Consider the following 17,652-nt stretch of genomic DNA (forward strand, 5'->3'; position numbering starts at 1 on the left):
TCCTGAAGCCTGGAGAGTGAGAGGGGTCGGTGCGCACCGACCCCTCTTGCTCTCCAGGCTTCAGCGAAAGCCTGCATTCGCCCCATAGGACACACACACATTTCCCCTTCACTTTTGGAGGGGGAAAAGTGCGTACTATAGGGCGAAAAATACGGTATGTCAGCACAAGGTTTTTTGTTGCAGTCTTTGCTTGTGCAAGAAGATTTTGGGATTTAAAGGAGCATGACACACGTCCCTTTGTGTCCTGCAGTTGGGGCGGTTAATTGTGAATACTCTCACTGTTTTGACACTGAGCTCAGTGAACATGAAGGCAGCATCTAGAACACAACAGATCACAAAATCTTTAGCAGCTCAGTATGACAATAACATATGAGGCAGTTTTTTTTCTAGTATAATTTTGTTCCAAGATGCAAACACACGCTTGGCTTTTAAAACTGGTGATAATACACACCAAAGGTTTCCCTCGGTGGTCTAAACTCAAAAGCCTGGTGACTTGTGCCATGTGCTCTGTGTGGGGCTGCCCTTGAGCTTCTCCCAGAAGCTGCAGTGAGTGCACAGTGCAGTGGCATAACTGCCCACTGAGGGAGACCCCTGCCACTGTGTTACATCCCTGTGGAAAGAATCGCACTTGGTAGCTGCCAAGCTTACTTCAAAAACAATAAATCATACTCTGATAATGACTAATACTTTGTTTTTATGCATTATCTAAAAGGAAACACAAACCTATGCCACTTCCCCTTTCAAAAATGCTTAATTGCTAACTGAATTGACTTTTATTGTTATTATTCATCCACCATTGGTCCACACCCTGCACTCAGCTCTCGTTTGTGGCTCCTAGAAGCTCTTGGTATGCAAATGTGGCCACAACTTGGGTAATGGCTTTGGTCTGAGGGCCCAGGTGAGGGTAGCTGATGGGTCTTAAACCCTTGGTGACTTAGGGACTTACCTATCTTCTGCATGTGAAGACAGGCTGGGCCAGATTGAGCAGTCAAGACCAATAGCGAGTCCAACAGTCAAGAAGGCGGTTTCTGCACATGCGGTACAAGGAAATGAGGAGCAGGTGGGGCTTTTCAACCTGGGAAGGTAGTCCATCTAGAAGGAAAACTCTGATGCTAAACCTCTGCTGCCTTGCAGCTGAACTCATTTGTGAGAAAGGCTTGGGGAGTAAATCCTGAGGAACAATCTGTAGCCTTGTGGGATACCTTTGGGAGAAGAAAAGGCTAAGGAGTAAACCCTGTACAAATCTGGAGTGGAGTCCCTACGGTGTGTCTCCTTCCAGCAGCCAAGCAGGTGCCAAACATATTATTCTGATTCCTTTGGACCACACCAGCGAGGCCAAGGGGGGGGGGGGAGTCTTGTCATCTGGGCAGCCCAGGACCTGCATACACACTGCCCAGGCTTATGCCCTTGAGATACTGCCATTCATCAAGAGACCAAAGGGCAGTTTGCAACATAGAACACATCATTGAAGAGACAAATGATGCCTTGCCCAAGATTTCTTTAATCAGGTGGCAGCACCAAATATGGGGAATCACCATAGCTCAGTAGTAGAGCATCTGCTTGGCATGCACAATGTTCAACCCCAGACATCCCTACAGAGATAACACAACAGCTTTCCAGGTTAATTAGCTGTAAAGCAGTTAGCATAGTGGCATTGTGCTCTCTAAGATGTCAGCTGCCACAGCAATTACTTTCTTGAGCCACTTTAGCACTGTAATGCATACCTTCTATATTTAAAAGGAGGATTATTTTTTAATTCATGGCAGTATGTGAACATCTACTTACACATCTGCACTTTTTATAGACGGCCAAGCTCGCAGGCGCATAACTAAGTGCTGAAATTCTCCATGATGCTCACTAGATTCTAAACGTTTGGGGGAAAGCGTGTGCCTCTTTTCTTCATTTTCATTATCAGTTATTTCTACCTAAGAAATTGGGAGAAAGCAGCAGGGTTCGCTGGGGTTCAAATTAATAGCCAACTATGGTGTAATTTTTCTGCAATAAATACAATATATTATTACCTGTAAGTGAAGCCACACTTGAAACACTACAGCAGCAGTCCAAGGGATTTTCCTAGGAAGCATTTTATTTAGTCTCATCTGCAATTATGTGTGCTGAACACACAACAAACACATAGATAATATGAAATTACTGAGAGTTATTGTCTCCAAACAACATTAAACCCATGCAAGCAGATTCACAGAATAGTACAAATGATTCCCCCTCCCATGAATTCACTAGGCAAACAAATTTTATGATACTTTAACGTATATGAAATGGAACATTTCTACTGTAACATTAAATCTTAAAACAAAATAAAAAAATTCCTTCCAGTAGCACCTTAAAGACCAACTAAGTTAGTTCTTGGTATGAGCTTTCGTGTGCATGCACACTTCTTCAGATGAACTTCTTCAGATGCATGCACACGAAAGCTCATACCAAGAACTAACTTAGTTGGTCTTTAAGGTGCTACTGGAAGGAATTTTTTTATTTTGTTTTGACTATGGCAGACCAACACGGCTACCTATCTGTAATTAAATCTTAAGATACTCTGCTTTGACACCAAAGTATCTCTAGTCTATCCATCTATATAGAAACCCCAAAAAGTCACAATGCACTAAAGGAACATTTTTTTTAATAAAAAAAACCCAACAATTCAAAATAAATTTGGGCGTGGGTTGTGTGTGCCGGGGGAAATGTGCTTTAAATGAAGGGTGTGTACAAAGTCTCAGTGGCACTCGAGGTCCCGCAGCTTCAGATTTCTTGACCGAAGGAACAGGACAGCCAATAGCTAAGCAGGTTAAAGGGTGTGATATGATTTCTGTGACCAGTTGTTTAATTCCAGTTTAGAAGGTGGGTGCCCTAGTCCAGGAGCACATGGACTGTGCCAGATTCCTCTCTGGAAGCTGCAGAACCCAACACCATGGACACTGTCTTTGGGGCAAGGCGCCATCTTTTCACAAACTTCTGAAAGACTTTATTTCGATTTTATTGTTTGGAAGACTGTATTCTCGTCTGGTTTTCCTATGTGACTGTGGACAATGCAAAAAGTTACCCTTGCAACTAACTGTCCATTTTGCAGCAAAAGCCATCATTTCTATTTATTCATTTATTTTAAAGATGATGGGATTACAGGTCATATTAAGAGGACTGGGAGGTGAGAGAGTATTGCTCAGCTACCAAGCTCAGGGCCAGCCAGTCACTGTCTCTCAGCCTAAACTACCTTACAGGATTGTTCATTTAAGTATTTATAGACAGCTGTATCATCAAAATATACTACAGCAGTTTAGAGCAATATAAGAACATAAAACCAATTAATATAATAAAAATTAAAATTAAAAGCAAGTTAATTAAAAACAAGTTAAAAATAAAATTTAAAAACAAGCATCAATAGACCCTTGGGCGGTGTACGTACTCTTAATGGAATAGAAACAAAAATAGCAGGCAGTTAAAAGTTGGCACAGCGGGAACCTATGGAATCTCTAGTGGCAGGATGTTCCACAGGACTGGGCCCAGGACAAGAAACGCTAAAATAAAGCCTTGAAATCAACATTGGTAAAAGATGCACAGCTGTGAGCTGGGTCTTTCACCAAACAACTGCCTTTTCTCCTCTGCCACTCTTACCAGAACACTTCAGCCCTAATGTAGTGGAAGAGGAGGTGTGTGGTAGAATGCAACTGACTTTTGAAAAAATAAACAAAGGTTTCAAAGAAAATTTGTGTACGTAAACGAATGCTTTCAAATGTCCCCATTTCCATTTTTGTCACTTTATTACAACTGTAACAACAGGTATTATAATGCTGTTCCTCTATTCCTAATTTAACCAAGGCTGCTTCACAACAACCACCACTCTCACACTCCACTCCACCCTCCAACTGTCTCTACTGAAGAGGCCAGAGACCATCTTGGCCCTCTCCAGAAGACCTGCTCTCAGCCTTGCAGGCCTTTTCCTACCTGGCCTGGGAGGGCCCAAACTGATAGACTGACTCCAGCTGCAAAGGCTGAGTCTGCTGAACAGGCTCTGGGGCGTAGGGATTTCGGGGTGGGGAGGCTGTTGCTGTTACGTTTTTTTCTCCTGTATATTTATTTTAGATGTTGTTGCAATTGTTGTGGAAATTGTTGAGCTTGATTGTATATTTTTAATATTTCATTCATTGTTTATGACTACTTTTCAGACACTGTATTTATTCAAACCTCCTTTGAAACTCAGCCAATCACCTCTCACCCCAGCATTCCAAACTCACTCTGCCCCACCTTCCTAGCTAACAGTACCTTAAATCTTCTATTATACTATACTTATTATTATGAATTACTTTGATACAGGTGCATACAACTTTACATACAAATGGAACCCGAGAGAGATACGATAGCCATCTTCTAAGATCAAAAGGGCTGTCACATGGAAGATGGAGAAAACTTGTGTTCTCTTGCTCCAGGAGAAGGACCTGAAGACATGGATTAAAGTAACAATAAAGGAGATTCCAACTAAACATCAGACAAGAACTTAGACAATACCATAATAGCTAGTCAACAATGGAAGGGAATTCCCACAGAAGGATTGCGTGGCCATCAGTCTGAGATACTTTAGCTGAGATTCCAGCCTTGAGGGGATTGGGGTAAACGAACCTCAGGGTCGATCGATTGCTACAATTTTATGATTCTCTCCTCTGGAAGATCTTTCATGGGAAATGAGATGGATTCTCTGACTGAAGCTCTTAGCACATTAGAAGCATTGATATGGTTTCTCCCCTGTATGAATTATTTTATGGGTTATGAGATTGATGTTCTGACTGAAGCTGTTTCCACATTACGAGAAATGATATTGTTCCTCTCTTCTGTGAGTTCTGTGATGGGAAGTGAGATGGGTGCTCTGGCTGAAGCTCTTTCCACATTCCAAGCATTGATATGGTTTCTCCCCACGGTGAATACTTTGATGTCGACGGAAGTTTGTGCTTGTATTAAACCTCTTTCCACATTCCAAGCACTGATAGGGTTTCTCCCCAGTGTGGATTCTCTGATGGGAAGTAAGATTGGCCCTCTTACAGAAGCTCTTTCCACATTCCATGCACTGATAGGGTTTCTCCCTTGTATGAGTTATTTGATGCGCGGTGAGATGGGCACTTTCACTGAAACTCTTTCCACATTCCATACACTGATATGGTTTCTCGCCTTTATGAATTATTTGATGGGAAATGAGACTTTCTTTCCAGGTAAAGCTCTTTCCACATTCCATGCAGTGATATGGTTTCTCCCCTGTATGAATTCTTTGATGTGCCGTGAGATTGGTGCTCCGACTGAAGGTCTTTCCACATTCCAAGCACTGATATGGCTTCTCCCCCGTATGAATTATTTGATGGGATGTGAGATAGGTGCTCTTATTGAAGCTCTTTCCACATTCCAAACACTGATAGGGTTTCTCCCCTGTATGGATCATTTCATGGGAAGTGAGACTTTCTTTCCAGGTGAAGCACTTTCCACATTCCAGGCACTGGTATGGCTTCTCCCCTGTATGAATTCTTTGATGGGACGTGAGATAGGCACTCTTACTGAAACTCTTTCCACACTCCAAGCACTGATATGGTTTCTCCCCACTGTGAATTCTTTGATGGGACGTGAGATTGCCCCTCTCTCTGAAGTTTTTTCCACATTCTAAGCACTTGTAGGGTTTTTCCCCTGTATGAATTCTTTCATGGGTTGTGAGATTGGCACTCTGACTGAACCTCTTTCCACAGTCCAAGCATTGATATGGTTTCTCCCCTGTATGAATTCTTTGATGGGATGTGAGATTGGCGCTTTTATTGAAGCTTTTTCCACATTCCAAGCACTGATATGCTTTTTCCCCATTGTGAATTCTTCGATGGGCCGTGAGCTTGCCCATCTCACTGAAGCTTTTTCCACATTCCAAGCACGGATATGGCTTCTCCCCTGTATGAATACTTTGATGGGAAGTGAGACTTTTCTTCCAGGTGAAGCTTTTTCCACATTCCAAGCACTGATAGGGCTTCTCCCCAGTGTGGATTCTTTGATGGCAAGTGAGATGAGTGCTCTGACTGAAGCTCTTCCCACATTCCAAACACTGATATGGTCTCTCCCCTGTATGAATTCTTTGATGGGAAATGAGATTGGCCCTCTCACTAAAGCTTTTTCCACATTCCAAACACTGATATGGTTTCTCTGTTGTATGAATTCTTTGATGGGCCATGAGCTTGCCCCTCTCGCTGAAGGTCTTTCCACATTCCAAGCAGTAATATAGTTTCTCCCCTGTATGAATTCTTTGATGAGACGTGAGACTTTTCTTCCAAGTGAAGTTCTTTCCACATTCCAAGCACTGATACAGTTTCTTCCAAATGGGATTTATTTGATGGGAAGTGGAATGGGAACTCTGACTGTAGCTCTGTCCAAACTCTGAATATTGATATGTCTTTTCCACTGTGTGGATGATGTCGTGGTCTCCCTCATTCTTAATTTCCAAGTCATCATTACCTGTAACAAAGAGAGAAATGGATTAGAGCCTCGGCAAGAAATGGAGCCCCAAATTACTGAACATTGCTCATAAACACATGTGATAGATTAAGTACTGAAGGGAGTTAGATGTGAGCTCTTACAGGGTTCACTCCCTTAGTTTACTAGCACTAACAGGGATATTTATGGGAACCTGAGATTCAAAAAGCCTGGCTCTTTTCTAGGATGGATTTTGTTCGGCCACATCATGGAATCTTTGATCAACGAAAAGCCGACACAAGCAAAAACGAAAAAACCTGCCAGGGAGCTACATCAACTTCCCTAATAATTCTGAAGCTTATAAAAAGGGCCAGGCATTTAAGGCCAACCTGATTATGTTTTAAAAAGGCATAACTTGGAGAATAAAATTTGCAGACTAAACAGTAGATAGCTGTAGATGTGCATTGAAGGTGAGCTGTAGAGGTGTCAGAGTCCCAGATGCTGTTGGTGCACTATTGAGCCCCATCAAAATATAGGAGGTTCATCACATAGAGGTATGTATTGATTTTCAAAACAGATATTGTGATGCAACAGGGAGCCTTACCAAGCGAGTCTATGATCTCACGATTCTCCCCCATTACTTCCTTATGCAGAGCTCTCTGGTCAGGATCCAGCAACGCCCATTCCTCATCTGTGAAATGAACAGCTACATCTTCAAAGCACACTGGACCCTACAAGAAAAAGAAAGTTTATCTTCTAAGAGATAGCATAACAATTATCCACTACAAATGTCTTTCTTCTTTTCTGCCTGTTCATTTCTGTGTTGTTTTAATGGATTTTTATTTATTTTTGCTGCATGTTATGGATGCTTCTTTTAATGTCTTAATGTAATTCTGTTACTTTGTATTTTAATGATGGCTATTAATCTATTTTTTAATAGATGGAACGCCACACTGTGTTCTACAAAATATTTTGTCTATGCAAGCATTTCTCTCTCTTCTCTCCCCATGTGCAGTTCTGTGTTGGGGACCCTCCTGATGCACTAAAGCTTCAAGGGGCGCATGGGGGCACGGAGAGCAGGAGAGGGAGGGAAGCCCCATTGTGCAACTGATGAGGCTGTTTAGGTGACTCCTGGCAACTGTTTTGTATGGTTTCACATTCAACAATCAATATATAAATAAAATTGCAACCAGTGGTAAATGATACTACAAGCACTCAGAAGGCAAATTAAGGTGAGACAGCTGTTCTTTATTCTTAGCACATAAACTTCCTTGAATGGCATGTTCAGCCTTTGTTAATGGCAGCTCTGACAGAAGCCAAGAGGAAAGAGGTTCATCCTGGCCCAGAGGCACCCTGGCTGCCCCGCCCCTCAGCCTCTTTCCCCACAATGCTCCTTCTTCCTACCTGATCAGGTTCCACAGCTGCTGCTACTCCTTTACCACCATGAAAAGATGGATAAGCAGGTCTTGCCAGCATCCTTCTGTCACCTGCGAGAGATAAAGGTAAGTGGGAAGCCACGGGTGTGTGCTCTCAGAGGTGAAGCAGTGCACCTCTAACTACAGATGGGCCTTCAAAAAAGTGCCACCAGCTGAGTGCATTTTGATGTTGGTACCCATTTCGTATTTTAGTTGTGCAAAAATACATATCCCCTCCTTTAGGCTCTTGACCCCAAGTATCCTCAAAAATATGAAAAGAACCCACAGACTGAAAAGAATGTGACCAGACTGAGAAAAAACTCCGTCTTACCCAGGGGTGCGTCTCTAGTGTCCAATGCAGTCCTCTCTGCCTCAGGGGAATCAGGGTCAGTTTCTGCAAAGATGTCCGTTCCCTGATATAGCAACAAGGATTCAAAACAGAGATTGAGGGGAAAGATTAGAAAAGGAGTGGCAGAGACAAAAAAAATATGGATCTCTCATATCATTCAGAGCCCCTTGAGGGTATCCTGAGGAAAGTTTCTCTCACCTGCTGCTCTGCCTGCTTCCTCTCCTCTGCCTGACTCAGCAGGAAACCTTCGGCCAGGGCCACCGCCTGGGAACTGGTCTCAGCTCCGCATTCCCTCACCCAGTTCTCCATCTCTGGCGGAAGAACAGCCAGGAACTGCTCCAAGATCACCAGGTCCAGCATCTCGGCTTTCGTACGCCGTTCTGGCTTCAACCACTGACGGAAAAGGCAGTAGAGTCGGCTGCAAACTTCTCGGGGTCCTTCGGCCTCCTGGTAGCAGAACTGCCTGAACCGCTGGCTCTGCACATCTGAGTAGAGGGTGTCCTCCTCACCCAGGATCTTTTGGATGGAGATTTCCCATAATCCCCCACTGCTCTCAGTTTTGTTGGCATGGCCTCGTCCTGCTTCAGGGCCAGCTGAGTCTAGCTCATCCATCTGGGCTCACAGGAAGCCTCCAAGAGATCGGAAGATTGGTCTTCTTCCCAGTTCTGTTTGTCCTAATGAGAGGCTCTAGCAAATCCTACAAAGCAAATACATTGTTTTGTTATAAGACTAATACACGGTCAGGAGAAGAAAAAGTTTCCCTGAGCAAGCATGGATAAGTCTTACTAGAAACCAGGGCTGGATTCCACCACAGCCCAGAGTCTGAGCTTTCTTTGACAAAGGAAGCCCTCCTTTGATAGATTCTAAAGATAGATGTGGATTCTCCCTGCCGGATTTAAGATTATATTATGAAGCATCCTGTTTATGCTGGCTAAGGGAATGTATATTATTTAAAAACACATTTTAGATCTCGAAGTTCATGAAAATAGATAAGGCTGGCATGCACTTTTGTGGTACAAGAAGGTTAAAGTACATACAGCTTTCCTAAATCATGTAGTAAGAAAATCGGTTTATGAAGTATAAAGAAAATATAAAAATCTATTACAGCAAAAAACACCATGGTGGCTTTCCCCACAGGAAGCGATATCTTTGAAAAAATTCAGTATGAGAAATGACTGGGCAACTTACAAAGAACTGTTAATGGAAGTAGGACATCAACTAAGATTTAAGAGGTTTGAGAGTATAAGAGAAGAATTAACTGATCAGTTACAATACCATGAGCTAAATGATATATTTAAGATGGATTAAAAGAAAGGTCTTCTTAATAAAACCCCTAAATCTGAAAGAGAGCTGTTAGAAAACAAGACTAAATTTCTTTCAAAAATGTATAAATTAATATTAAAATATTAATATTAGAATAGCATACGAAAGATGAACAGGTTAAATCATTTATGATACACTGGACGAAGGACTTTGGATATAATATACAACTTACAGCATGGGAGAAGCTATGGAGCTGAGATTTGAAGCATGTTATACATTGAAAGAAAATTTTATGAAAATGATGTATCTTTGGTATTTAACTCCTGGTAAACTAGCTAAAATGTACAAAACAAGATCAAATACATGCTGGAAATGTAAGGAAAAAGAAGGCACATGTAAGGTAGTAAAAGAATTCTGGGAGATGGTATATAATAAACGGGGGAAAGAATGTTTAAAATAACCTTTTTTAGAAAACTCGAAGCTTTTCTTTTAGGAATTCTAAGTGCTCAAATTCCAACAGATCAGAAAAGACTATTTATGTATGTGACCACTGCTGCTCGGATGTTATTAGCCCAGAGATGGAAAGAAGACAGAGTCTTCTTCATACCAGAGAAGAATGGAAGATTAAGTTGATGGACTATGCCCAATTGGCAAAAATGACCGGAAGAATCAGAAACCAGGAAGACCCAAATTTTAATAAGGAATGGGGAAAATCTATAATTTACCTAAAAAACCATTGTAAACAACTAAAATTATTAGTAGGATTAGAATAACACTTCTGGTTTAATGTTGAATTTCGGCTATAACAGATTTAAAAGATTTGGATTAATAGACAAAATGCAGAAGGAAAAGGTTAATATAAGGACCCACCAAGGGATGGAGGGAAGTTCAGGAGATCCTTCGGAATTCTCTTTTTATGTTGGTTGTTTGATAATTGTAATTTTTAAAAATCTGAATAAATATATAAATAAATAATCCTCCAGCCCTCCTGGAAAGAAAGTGACCATGCAAAATATGCAGGCAACTAAAGGGATTTCTGTGAGATGAAGCAGCCTGGTTGTCCCTGCCTTTCTGTATTTTCAGTCAAAGAGCGAAGTCGACATATGAGTCGATCGAATACGGAGTGTAATTTGGATACTAATCTAGAGTGGGGGTCCTAACCCTGGGATCCTCAAAAGTTGCTCTCCCTCCCACCCCTACTTTAGGGACAATTTCTTTCCTGCTTCTCTCTCGTTTTCTAGCACTTGGAATCTGCAACACTCTAAAGACATGGTAATGGGGTGGGGTACCCCCAAATGGGCAGGGTATAAATAATAAAATTGTTGTTGTTGTTGTTTTCCTGAGGGCCAAGTGGGCGGGGTCAAAGGACACCACTTAAAAACAAGTTAATTAGGTGTAATCTTCTTTCTGTGATTGCAAGTGGTTTTAAACTGGGCTTAATATTGTGTATACTGTCCTGGGAACTTAGGGTCAAGCACAGGTAATCAATATTATTTTTATTATTATTATTATTATTATTAATAATAATAATAATAATAATAATGGTACATAGCGTATTCCCCACCCCCAGCCATATATCTCTGGCTGTTCTCCTGCATCCCACACGACCCCTGGAGGCTCAGGTGGCCTCAGTGACGGACCAGGGCCCATTTCTAGCTCCAGCTCCTTTGCCAGCCACCGTCCCTTGGGGCAGAGCGGAAGAGGCCATGGGGCTCCCCACTCAGGATCAGGTGGGGCATCGCAAGACCCTCCATGTGGAGCAGCTGCCCTTGAAGGCAACTGTGAGGGACACTCGGGGGAGGCAGCGCCTCAGAGATTCCGCCAGAGGGCGGGCGTCTCTCTCTCTCTCTCTCTCTGATTGGCTGCCAGCCCTTTTGGAGGGAAAATCCAAGGAGCCTTTTCGGAGGGAAAGAGTTGGACAGGGCCTGATCTGAGAGGGGGATTTATCATCATCATCATCATCATTATTCAAAGAGGCTCTGACTGAGGGAGAACTGGCTCTGATCTAAGTGGGGAGGTGGGGATTTTATTATTGATTATTATTATTATTATTATTATTATTATTATTATTATTATTCGGAGAGGCTCTTTTCTGAGGGAGAACTGGCTCTGATCTGAGAGGAGAATCTCTACAGCCAGAAGAAGGAGTCTCACAGCTTAGAGAGGAAGACGACCCAGCGGAGGGTCTGGGGAGAGTATGGAGGCAGGAATTAATCTGGAGGGCTGAGTCTGAGGAGGCAGGAGAGGGAGAATCTGTGGGAAAATGGACTAAGCCAGGGTCTCCTTCCAGTCAGGAGGGGAGAGATCTCCTAGGAAAAGGAGACTGCCCCCCCAAACCAAGAACAAGGCCTGAGAGGATCCCCTGGGTCTGTGGGAAATCCCTCAGGAGTGGGATGACTAAGAGAGAGGCGGATGGGGGGGGGGAAAAAGTGCCCCTCGCTCAGGAACCAAAGTATTAGGCTGAGAAGGAAGCTGCGCTGTATTAAAAGTATTTAAGTGTAACCCTGCTCATAACTAAGTAAATGAACAGAAACAGAGTTAATTCTTTTACCTCCTATGGTAGAAACCTGAACTTCCAACTGAAGTGCAACAAGTGAGCTTTTAGCAACTGAAGTTTAAGAAAAGCTGTGCAGTGACATCTTTCTATTTAGTTTAAGAAATAAGCTAATTTCTGTTTGAAAGAACGCATCTCCTGACCCCAATTGGTTTCACAAACCTCTTCTTTTTGTCAATAAAACTGTTCTTGTTCGTTCAGCTCTTTCCTAAGACTCTAAATCACTAAGTTTTCCCTCACACAAGATCCTCACAAGGTAGCCTGTGGGAAATTGCAGAAATGCATGTAATTGGCCTGCCAAGCGGTGGATCCGCTATATTTCATGGGGGGCAGTTAGCGGGGTGAGTCTGCCGCGTTATTAATCGGTGGCTAGTGGTGGGTTCTGCTACAACAACTCACAACCTGGTCCAAAATGGAGCAACCACATTATCGGCTGGGTTCCCTCTCTTTATTAACGACATTCCCCCCCCCCATCTTTTTCCTCCAGAGCTCAAGGTGGCCTCCACGGATCTGCCCCTCCTTATTGAATCTCCTCAACAGCTCTTGAAAACACATTTCATTCCTGTTTTTGGTCATTTGGGGGCCCAATTTGAGGTGTTCACACCAGGGGTTCACTTAGGTCCCCAAGAATCTGAAGAAATGCCTCCTTTTCTACCGCCATAACTCCCCTTCCAGGTTTTGGCATCACTAAGCTACACACACAGCATCACGAAAGGGAGAAAAAAACCCTCCCCAGGAATATCCCCACCCCTTCAGGATTGGGCTGCACCTGGTTGATCTAAATATGAATTTAAACATAAACTACTATCTTCACTTTGAACCCATGCTCATCAATAGACCAATTACTTGATATTGTTTCATTGGTAACATAGGGATGTGTGCTGTCCCTACCTGTATTCATTGTATACATACGATTGTGTATCATCTGACCCGTCTACTGCAATTATTAAGTTTGCAGATGACACCACCATAATGGGTTTAATAACAGGTGGAGACGAATCAGCGTATAGAGGGGAGGTCCAAAAAATATCTCCATGGTGCCTAGGGAACAACTTGCACCTTAATATCAGCAAAACAAAGGAGATGGTGTTGGACTTTCAGAGGAAGAGAGGAGAACTAGCCCCGCTGTGTGGAGAGAGTCTCTTCCTTTAAAGTCCTAGGAGTTTATCTCAGTGAAGGCCTTACTTGGAAAATCAACACAACCCAGGTGGTTAAGAAAGCCCAACAGAGACTCCATCTCCTCAGAGTATTGCAGAAGAACGATGTCAATCAACATTTGATGATCTCCTTCTACACAACAGGACACAATAGAAGGACACAATAGAAAGTGTCCTTTTATACTGCATCACGGTGTGGAACGCTGGTTTGACATCATCTGATAGGAAGCACCTACAGAGGGTGGTGAATGCTGCACAAGATATTATGGGCTGTCCTGTACAGAAGAACATCGCCTCAGGAGAGTGAGGAAAATTCTCAGGGATGATTCACACCCTGGCCGGCACTTTCTTGATCTCCTGCCCTCGGGCAGAAGATATAGAAGCAGGATTAGTCACGCCAACAGGGTAAAGAACAGCTTCTATCTGTGGGCTGTTAGGCTGCTGAATGAAAAGAGAACAACAGGGCAACTGACTTTCAGTAAACTAAGAGAGCTGAGTGGGGGGGTGCTAGTGTAATCTCACTGTATACAAGTTGTACAAGTGACAATAAAGTATTTCAATTTCAATAGGAGGAAAAATGACTATTTTTCACACTTGACCTCAGCGCCAACCCCAGGGGCTCCTGGCCAGGCCTTTGGCTATAAGATGCTCAATGTTATCTGTTAACTCTGCTCTGTCCTGTTTCCCCCTTTTCTGCTTTAGCTTAAACCAATTCATGAACTGAGAGCTCAGACACTCCAATAATAATGAACCATGCAGTGAAGATATTCCTGTCCATTTATTATGCTATTTTTGTGATGCAGAGAAGATTCAGTCTTTTGTTTTCCCTTATCCTTTATTCTTCTGATGATCCCTGTTCATAAAACCCAATAAAAAGTTATTAAAAAAACACACAAAAACACAACACACACTCCCAGGCCCCTCTCTGCACTGCATCTGCAAAGCAGGATGAGACCACTTTAAAGAGTCCAAAGAATCCTGGGAACCGTAGTTTGTAAAAGGTGCTGGGAGTTCCTAGGGCATGCCCCCCTTAAGAGTGTCTGAGCAATTCAATCTTTTTGCCAGGAAACTCTGGGAATTATAGGGAACCAGGCAGAGGGCCTTCTCGGTGGTGGCGCCCGCCCTGTGGAACGCCCTCCCACCAGATGTCCAAGAGAACACCAACTACCAGACTTTTAGAAGACATCTGAAGGCAGCCCTGTTTAGGGAAGCTTTTAATGTTTGATGCATTACTGTATTTTAATATTTTGTTTGAAGCCGCCCAGAGTGGCTGGGGAAACCCAGCCAGATGGGCGGGGTATAAATAATAATAATATGTTGTTGTTGTTGTTGTTATTGTTGTTGTTGTATAGCCCAGGCAGAGGGAGCTGGTGGGAGAGGGTCTCCCAGTTAAGGATGCTGAGGGTTGCTAAGAACCCTCCCCCCCAAAAAAGGGATCTAAGAATTTGTGCTTCATGCCAGGGAAATCTGGGAATTATAGCTGGGGCAGAGGCAGCCCTCCCCCTCTCCGCCTTCCTTATTGATGGATTGCACAGATCAGGTTTTCCTTTGATCTTTTGTGTATATAATCAGAACCAGTGAAGGCGGTGAAGGTCCTGTGTGAGTGTCTGGAGGCGGTTGGAGGATGGATGGCGGCTAACAGATTGAGGTTGAATCCTGACAAGACAGAAGTACTGTTTCTGGGGGACAGGAGGCGGGCAGGTGTGGAGGATTCCCTGGTCCTGAATGGGGTAACTGTGTCCCTGAAGGACCAGGTGCGCAGCCTGGGAGTCATTTTGGACTCACAGCTGTCCATGGAGGCGCAGGTCAATTCTGCATCCAGGGCAGCTGTTTACCAGCTCCACCTGGTACGCAGGCTGAGACCCTACCTGCCCGCGGACTGTCTTGCCAGAGTGGTGCATGCTCTAGTTATCTCCCGCTTGGACTACTGTAATGTGCTCTACTTGGGGCTACCTTTGAAGGTGACCCGGAAACTATAACTAATCCAGAATGCGGCAGCTAGACTGGTGACTGGGAGCGACCGCCGAGACCACATAACACCGGTCCTGAAAGACCTACATTGGCTCCCAGTATGTTTCCGAGCACAATTCAAAGTGTTGGTGCTGACCTTTAAAGCCCTAAACGGCCTCAGTCCAGTATACCTGAAGGAGCGTCTCCACCTTCATCATTCTGCCCGGACGCTGAGGTCCAGCGCCGAGGGCCTTCTGGCGGTTCCCTCATTGCGAGAAGTGAGGCTACAGGGAACCAGGCAGAGGGCCTTCTCGGTAGTGGCACCTGCCCTGTGGAACGCCCTCCCATCAGATGTCAAAGCGATAAACAACTACCTGACATTCAGAAGACATCTTAAGGCAGCCCTGTTTTTAACGTGTGATATTTTACTGTATTTTTGGTTTCTATGGAAGCCGCCCAGAGTGGCTGGCGAGGCCCAGCTAGATGGGCGGGGTATAAATAATAAAATAATAATAATAATAATAATAATAATAATAATAATAATAATAATTCTTTCACGCCCCGTCCGGCTGCAGCCTCTGCTCGTCCCTGTGGCTGATCCTGATCAGGCTTCCCTGCCTGCTCTTTTCCCCTGACCCAGAGACACGCCCCCCCCCCAGTAGCAAGCAGCAGCCTGGGGGTCCTAAGGAAGGCCAGAGCGCCAGGCTTCCTGCAAACACGTCCCCTCCCTGCCTTTTCCTGCAAGGCTAGGGCAGGACCCTCTGCTCCCAGACTTGGGGGTCCCCACCTATATTAGCTGAGCAGCCACCCCCCCAGTACACCCCCCCTGCAGTCCCCTCTCCCCCAGACTCACCAGATCCCGGAATGCGCCACGGAGGCAGCGCTTGCTCCGCAGACAAGACAAAAAGCACCAGCCTCCCTTTGCAGGAAGCGGGGGGGGGGGCTGTTGCAGTGGAGGACCTGCCCCCCTGTCTTGCCTGTCCTCTCTAGGAGTGCAGATCAGTGCCTTGTAACCCTTGCAAAGCCGAGCTCGCCCCTCCCTCCCTCCCTCCCTCTGCCCAGGAGGTTTTATTTTGGGGGCCCCTCTGGTCTGGGATCTGAACTGCTCCCTGCTTTGCCCCCCCCCAATGAATGCTCTCCGGGTGTGCCAATGCACGGGGCTCCTGCTTTCAAGAGAGAAAGTGCGGGGGGGGGGGAAGCTTTGTGTCTCGGCTTTGCAAGGGTTAAAAGGAGCCGCGCTGGATTCCTAGAAAGGAGAGGAGAGGAAAGAAAGGCGGGGGAGAGGCAGGTCCTCCAGAGCCCAATTCCTTGGCTTTTGTCTCTCTTTGCAAGCCAAGCGAGTCTCTTCTCTCTCCCCCCTTAGGGGTGCAATGGGGAGAAGGGGAGTCCCAGAGAGGATGCGTGGGAGGCTTATTCCGATCATGCCTGGGGGCTGAGCAAGGAGCAGAGCGGGGACTCCTGTGGCCTGATCCTGCAGGGTGTTTGTTATGACTCTGAGTTCCTCCTGTTACGGAAATTACGGGGGTGGGGCACATCTTGTTAAATGCTACTGATACGGAAGGGGGGGCATGTCTTCTTCACCTTCTTCTTCGCTACAATATATCCATTTATTTCCAATTGTCAATGTCAGAAGGGGCTAAAATCTATAACATTCATAGAAACTCAACGTGCCAGTTTGCTCAATTTCTCTAGGACTCCATCACCCCTCCCCTGTCCTCCATAATCCCTCAGGCAAGGTGTCAAGACCCTAATCCTGTCCAATCACTCTGCCAAGCCTTTCCTCCGGGCAATGCCAGTACATGGACCATTGTCTTCTCATCAGGATGTGCTTATCTGCGCATATCTCCAGCTCTGCATATTCCCCCCTCCCTCCTCCATATGTTAATCCTGTGTAACCCAACCTCTTCTTAATGTATTCATGATGTCATCTGTGTAACCCAACCTCTCTTTAATGTATTCATGATGTAACTGGGATGTATTTTGCACTGTATTCTGGGACATGGAGGGAAGTTTCAAAAGTTCATGTCACCCCTTTCTCGCTGTTCAATCTCGCCTTGAACCTGTTGCGCAATAAACTTGGATCTTCTGCCGCTTGCTCCTGTCTCCGGCTGAGCTCATTTTCCTCCGCAGGGACCCGCGGACTTAGTCCGACGAGCTGGGTGGCAGAGCAGCCTCGCACCCAGATTTTACCGTAACACTACAAATATTATGCATAAATGTATCCTTTCGACTTGACAGCTCAGGGAAGTTACCTAGCTTTAACAATCATATAAAATCAACTCCTTTGCCACTTTCCTCAGGGAAGTTTTTAATGTGTGACATCTTAGTGTATTTTTGGTCTTTGTGGAAGCCGCCCAGAGTGACTGGGGAAACCCAGCCAGATGGCCAGGGTACAAATAATAAATTATTAGTAGTAGTAGTAGTAGTAGTAGTAGTAGTACTTAACCCGAGGTACCACTGTACTTTGTTCTAATATCGAGTCTTGCTAGGAACCAGGGCTGGACTGCACCACAGCACTTACCC

The 17,652-nt window shown here is 44.5% G+C and overlaps 1 protein-coding gene across 2 annotated transcripts; it reads right to left on the minus strand.

Annotated features, from left to right (window-relative positions):
* Window positions 1-2,642: 2,642 nt before the first annotated feature.
* On the minus strand, window positions 2,643-16,090 carry LOC307199087 (uncharacterized protein). 2 transcript variants are annotated; one of them, XM_079946702.1, is made up of 6 exons: window positions 15,983-16,090; window positions 8,404-8,902; window positions 8,188-8,269; window positions 7,846-7,928; window positions 7,046-7,172; window positions 2,643-6,483 (listed from the first exon to the last, which is right to left on the minus strand). In XM_079946702.1, the coding sequence occupies exons 2-6, from the start codon at window positions 8,815-8,817 to the stop codon at window positions 4,808-4,810; spliced, it is 2,382 nt and encodes a 793-aa protein (XP_079802828.1). In that variant the 5' UTR covers window positions 8,818-8,902; window positions 15,983-16,090; the 3' UTR covers window positions 2,643-4,807. The 2 variants fall into 2 exon arrangements, with proteins under 2 accessions (XP_079802828.1, XP_079802829.1); XM_079946703.1 differs by lacking the exon at window positions 15,983-16,090 and adding an exon at window positions 11,017-11,319.
* Between the last annotated feature and the right edge of the window lie 1,562 nt (window positions 16,091-17,652).

The sequence above is a fragment of the Podarcis cretensis genome (assembly GCF_951804945.1).
Source record: "Podarcis cretensis genome assembly, chromosome: 12".
NCBI classification, from domain to species: domain Eukaryota; kingdom Metazoa; phylum Chordata; class Lepidosauria; order Squamata; family Lacertidae; genus Podarcis; species Podarcis cretensis.

What these genes read in the sequence shown, in the direction of transcription:
- LOC307199087 (XM_079946702.1), bottom strand. Translation starts at nt 8,817, where the DNA reads ATGGATGAGCTAGACTCAGCTGGCCCTGAAGCAGGACGAGGCCATGCC. An exon ending in GGAAGCAGGCAGAGCAGCAG is followed by an intron (nt 8,270 to 8,403) that starts GTGAGAGAAACT and finishes TTGCTATATCAG; the next exon opens with GGAACGGACATCTTTGCAGA. An exon ending in TGAGATCATAGACTCGCTTG is followed by an intron (nt 6,484 to 7,045) that starts GTAAGGCTCCCT and finishes TCTTTGTTACAG; the next exon opens with GTAATGATGACTTGGAAATT.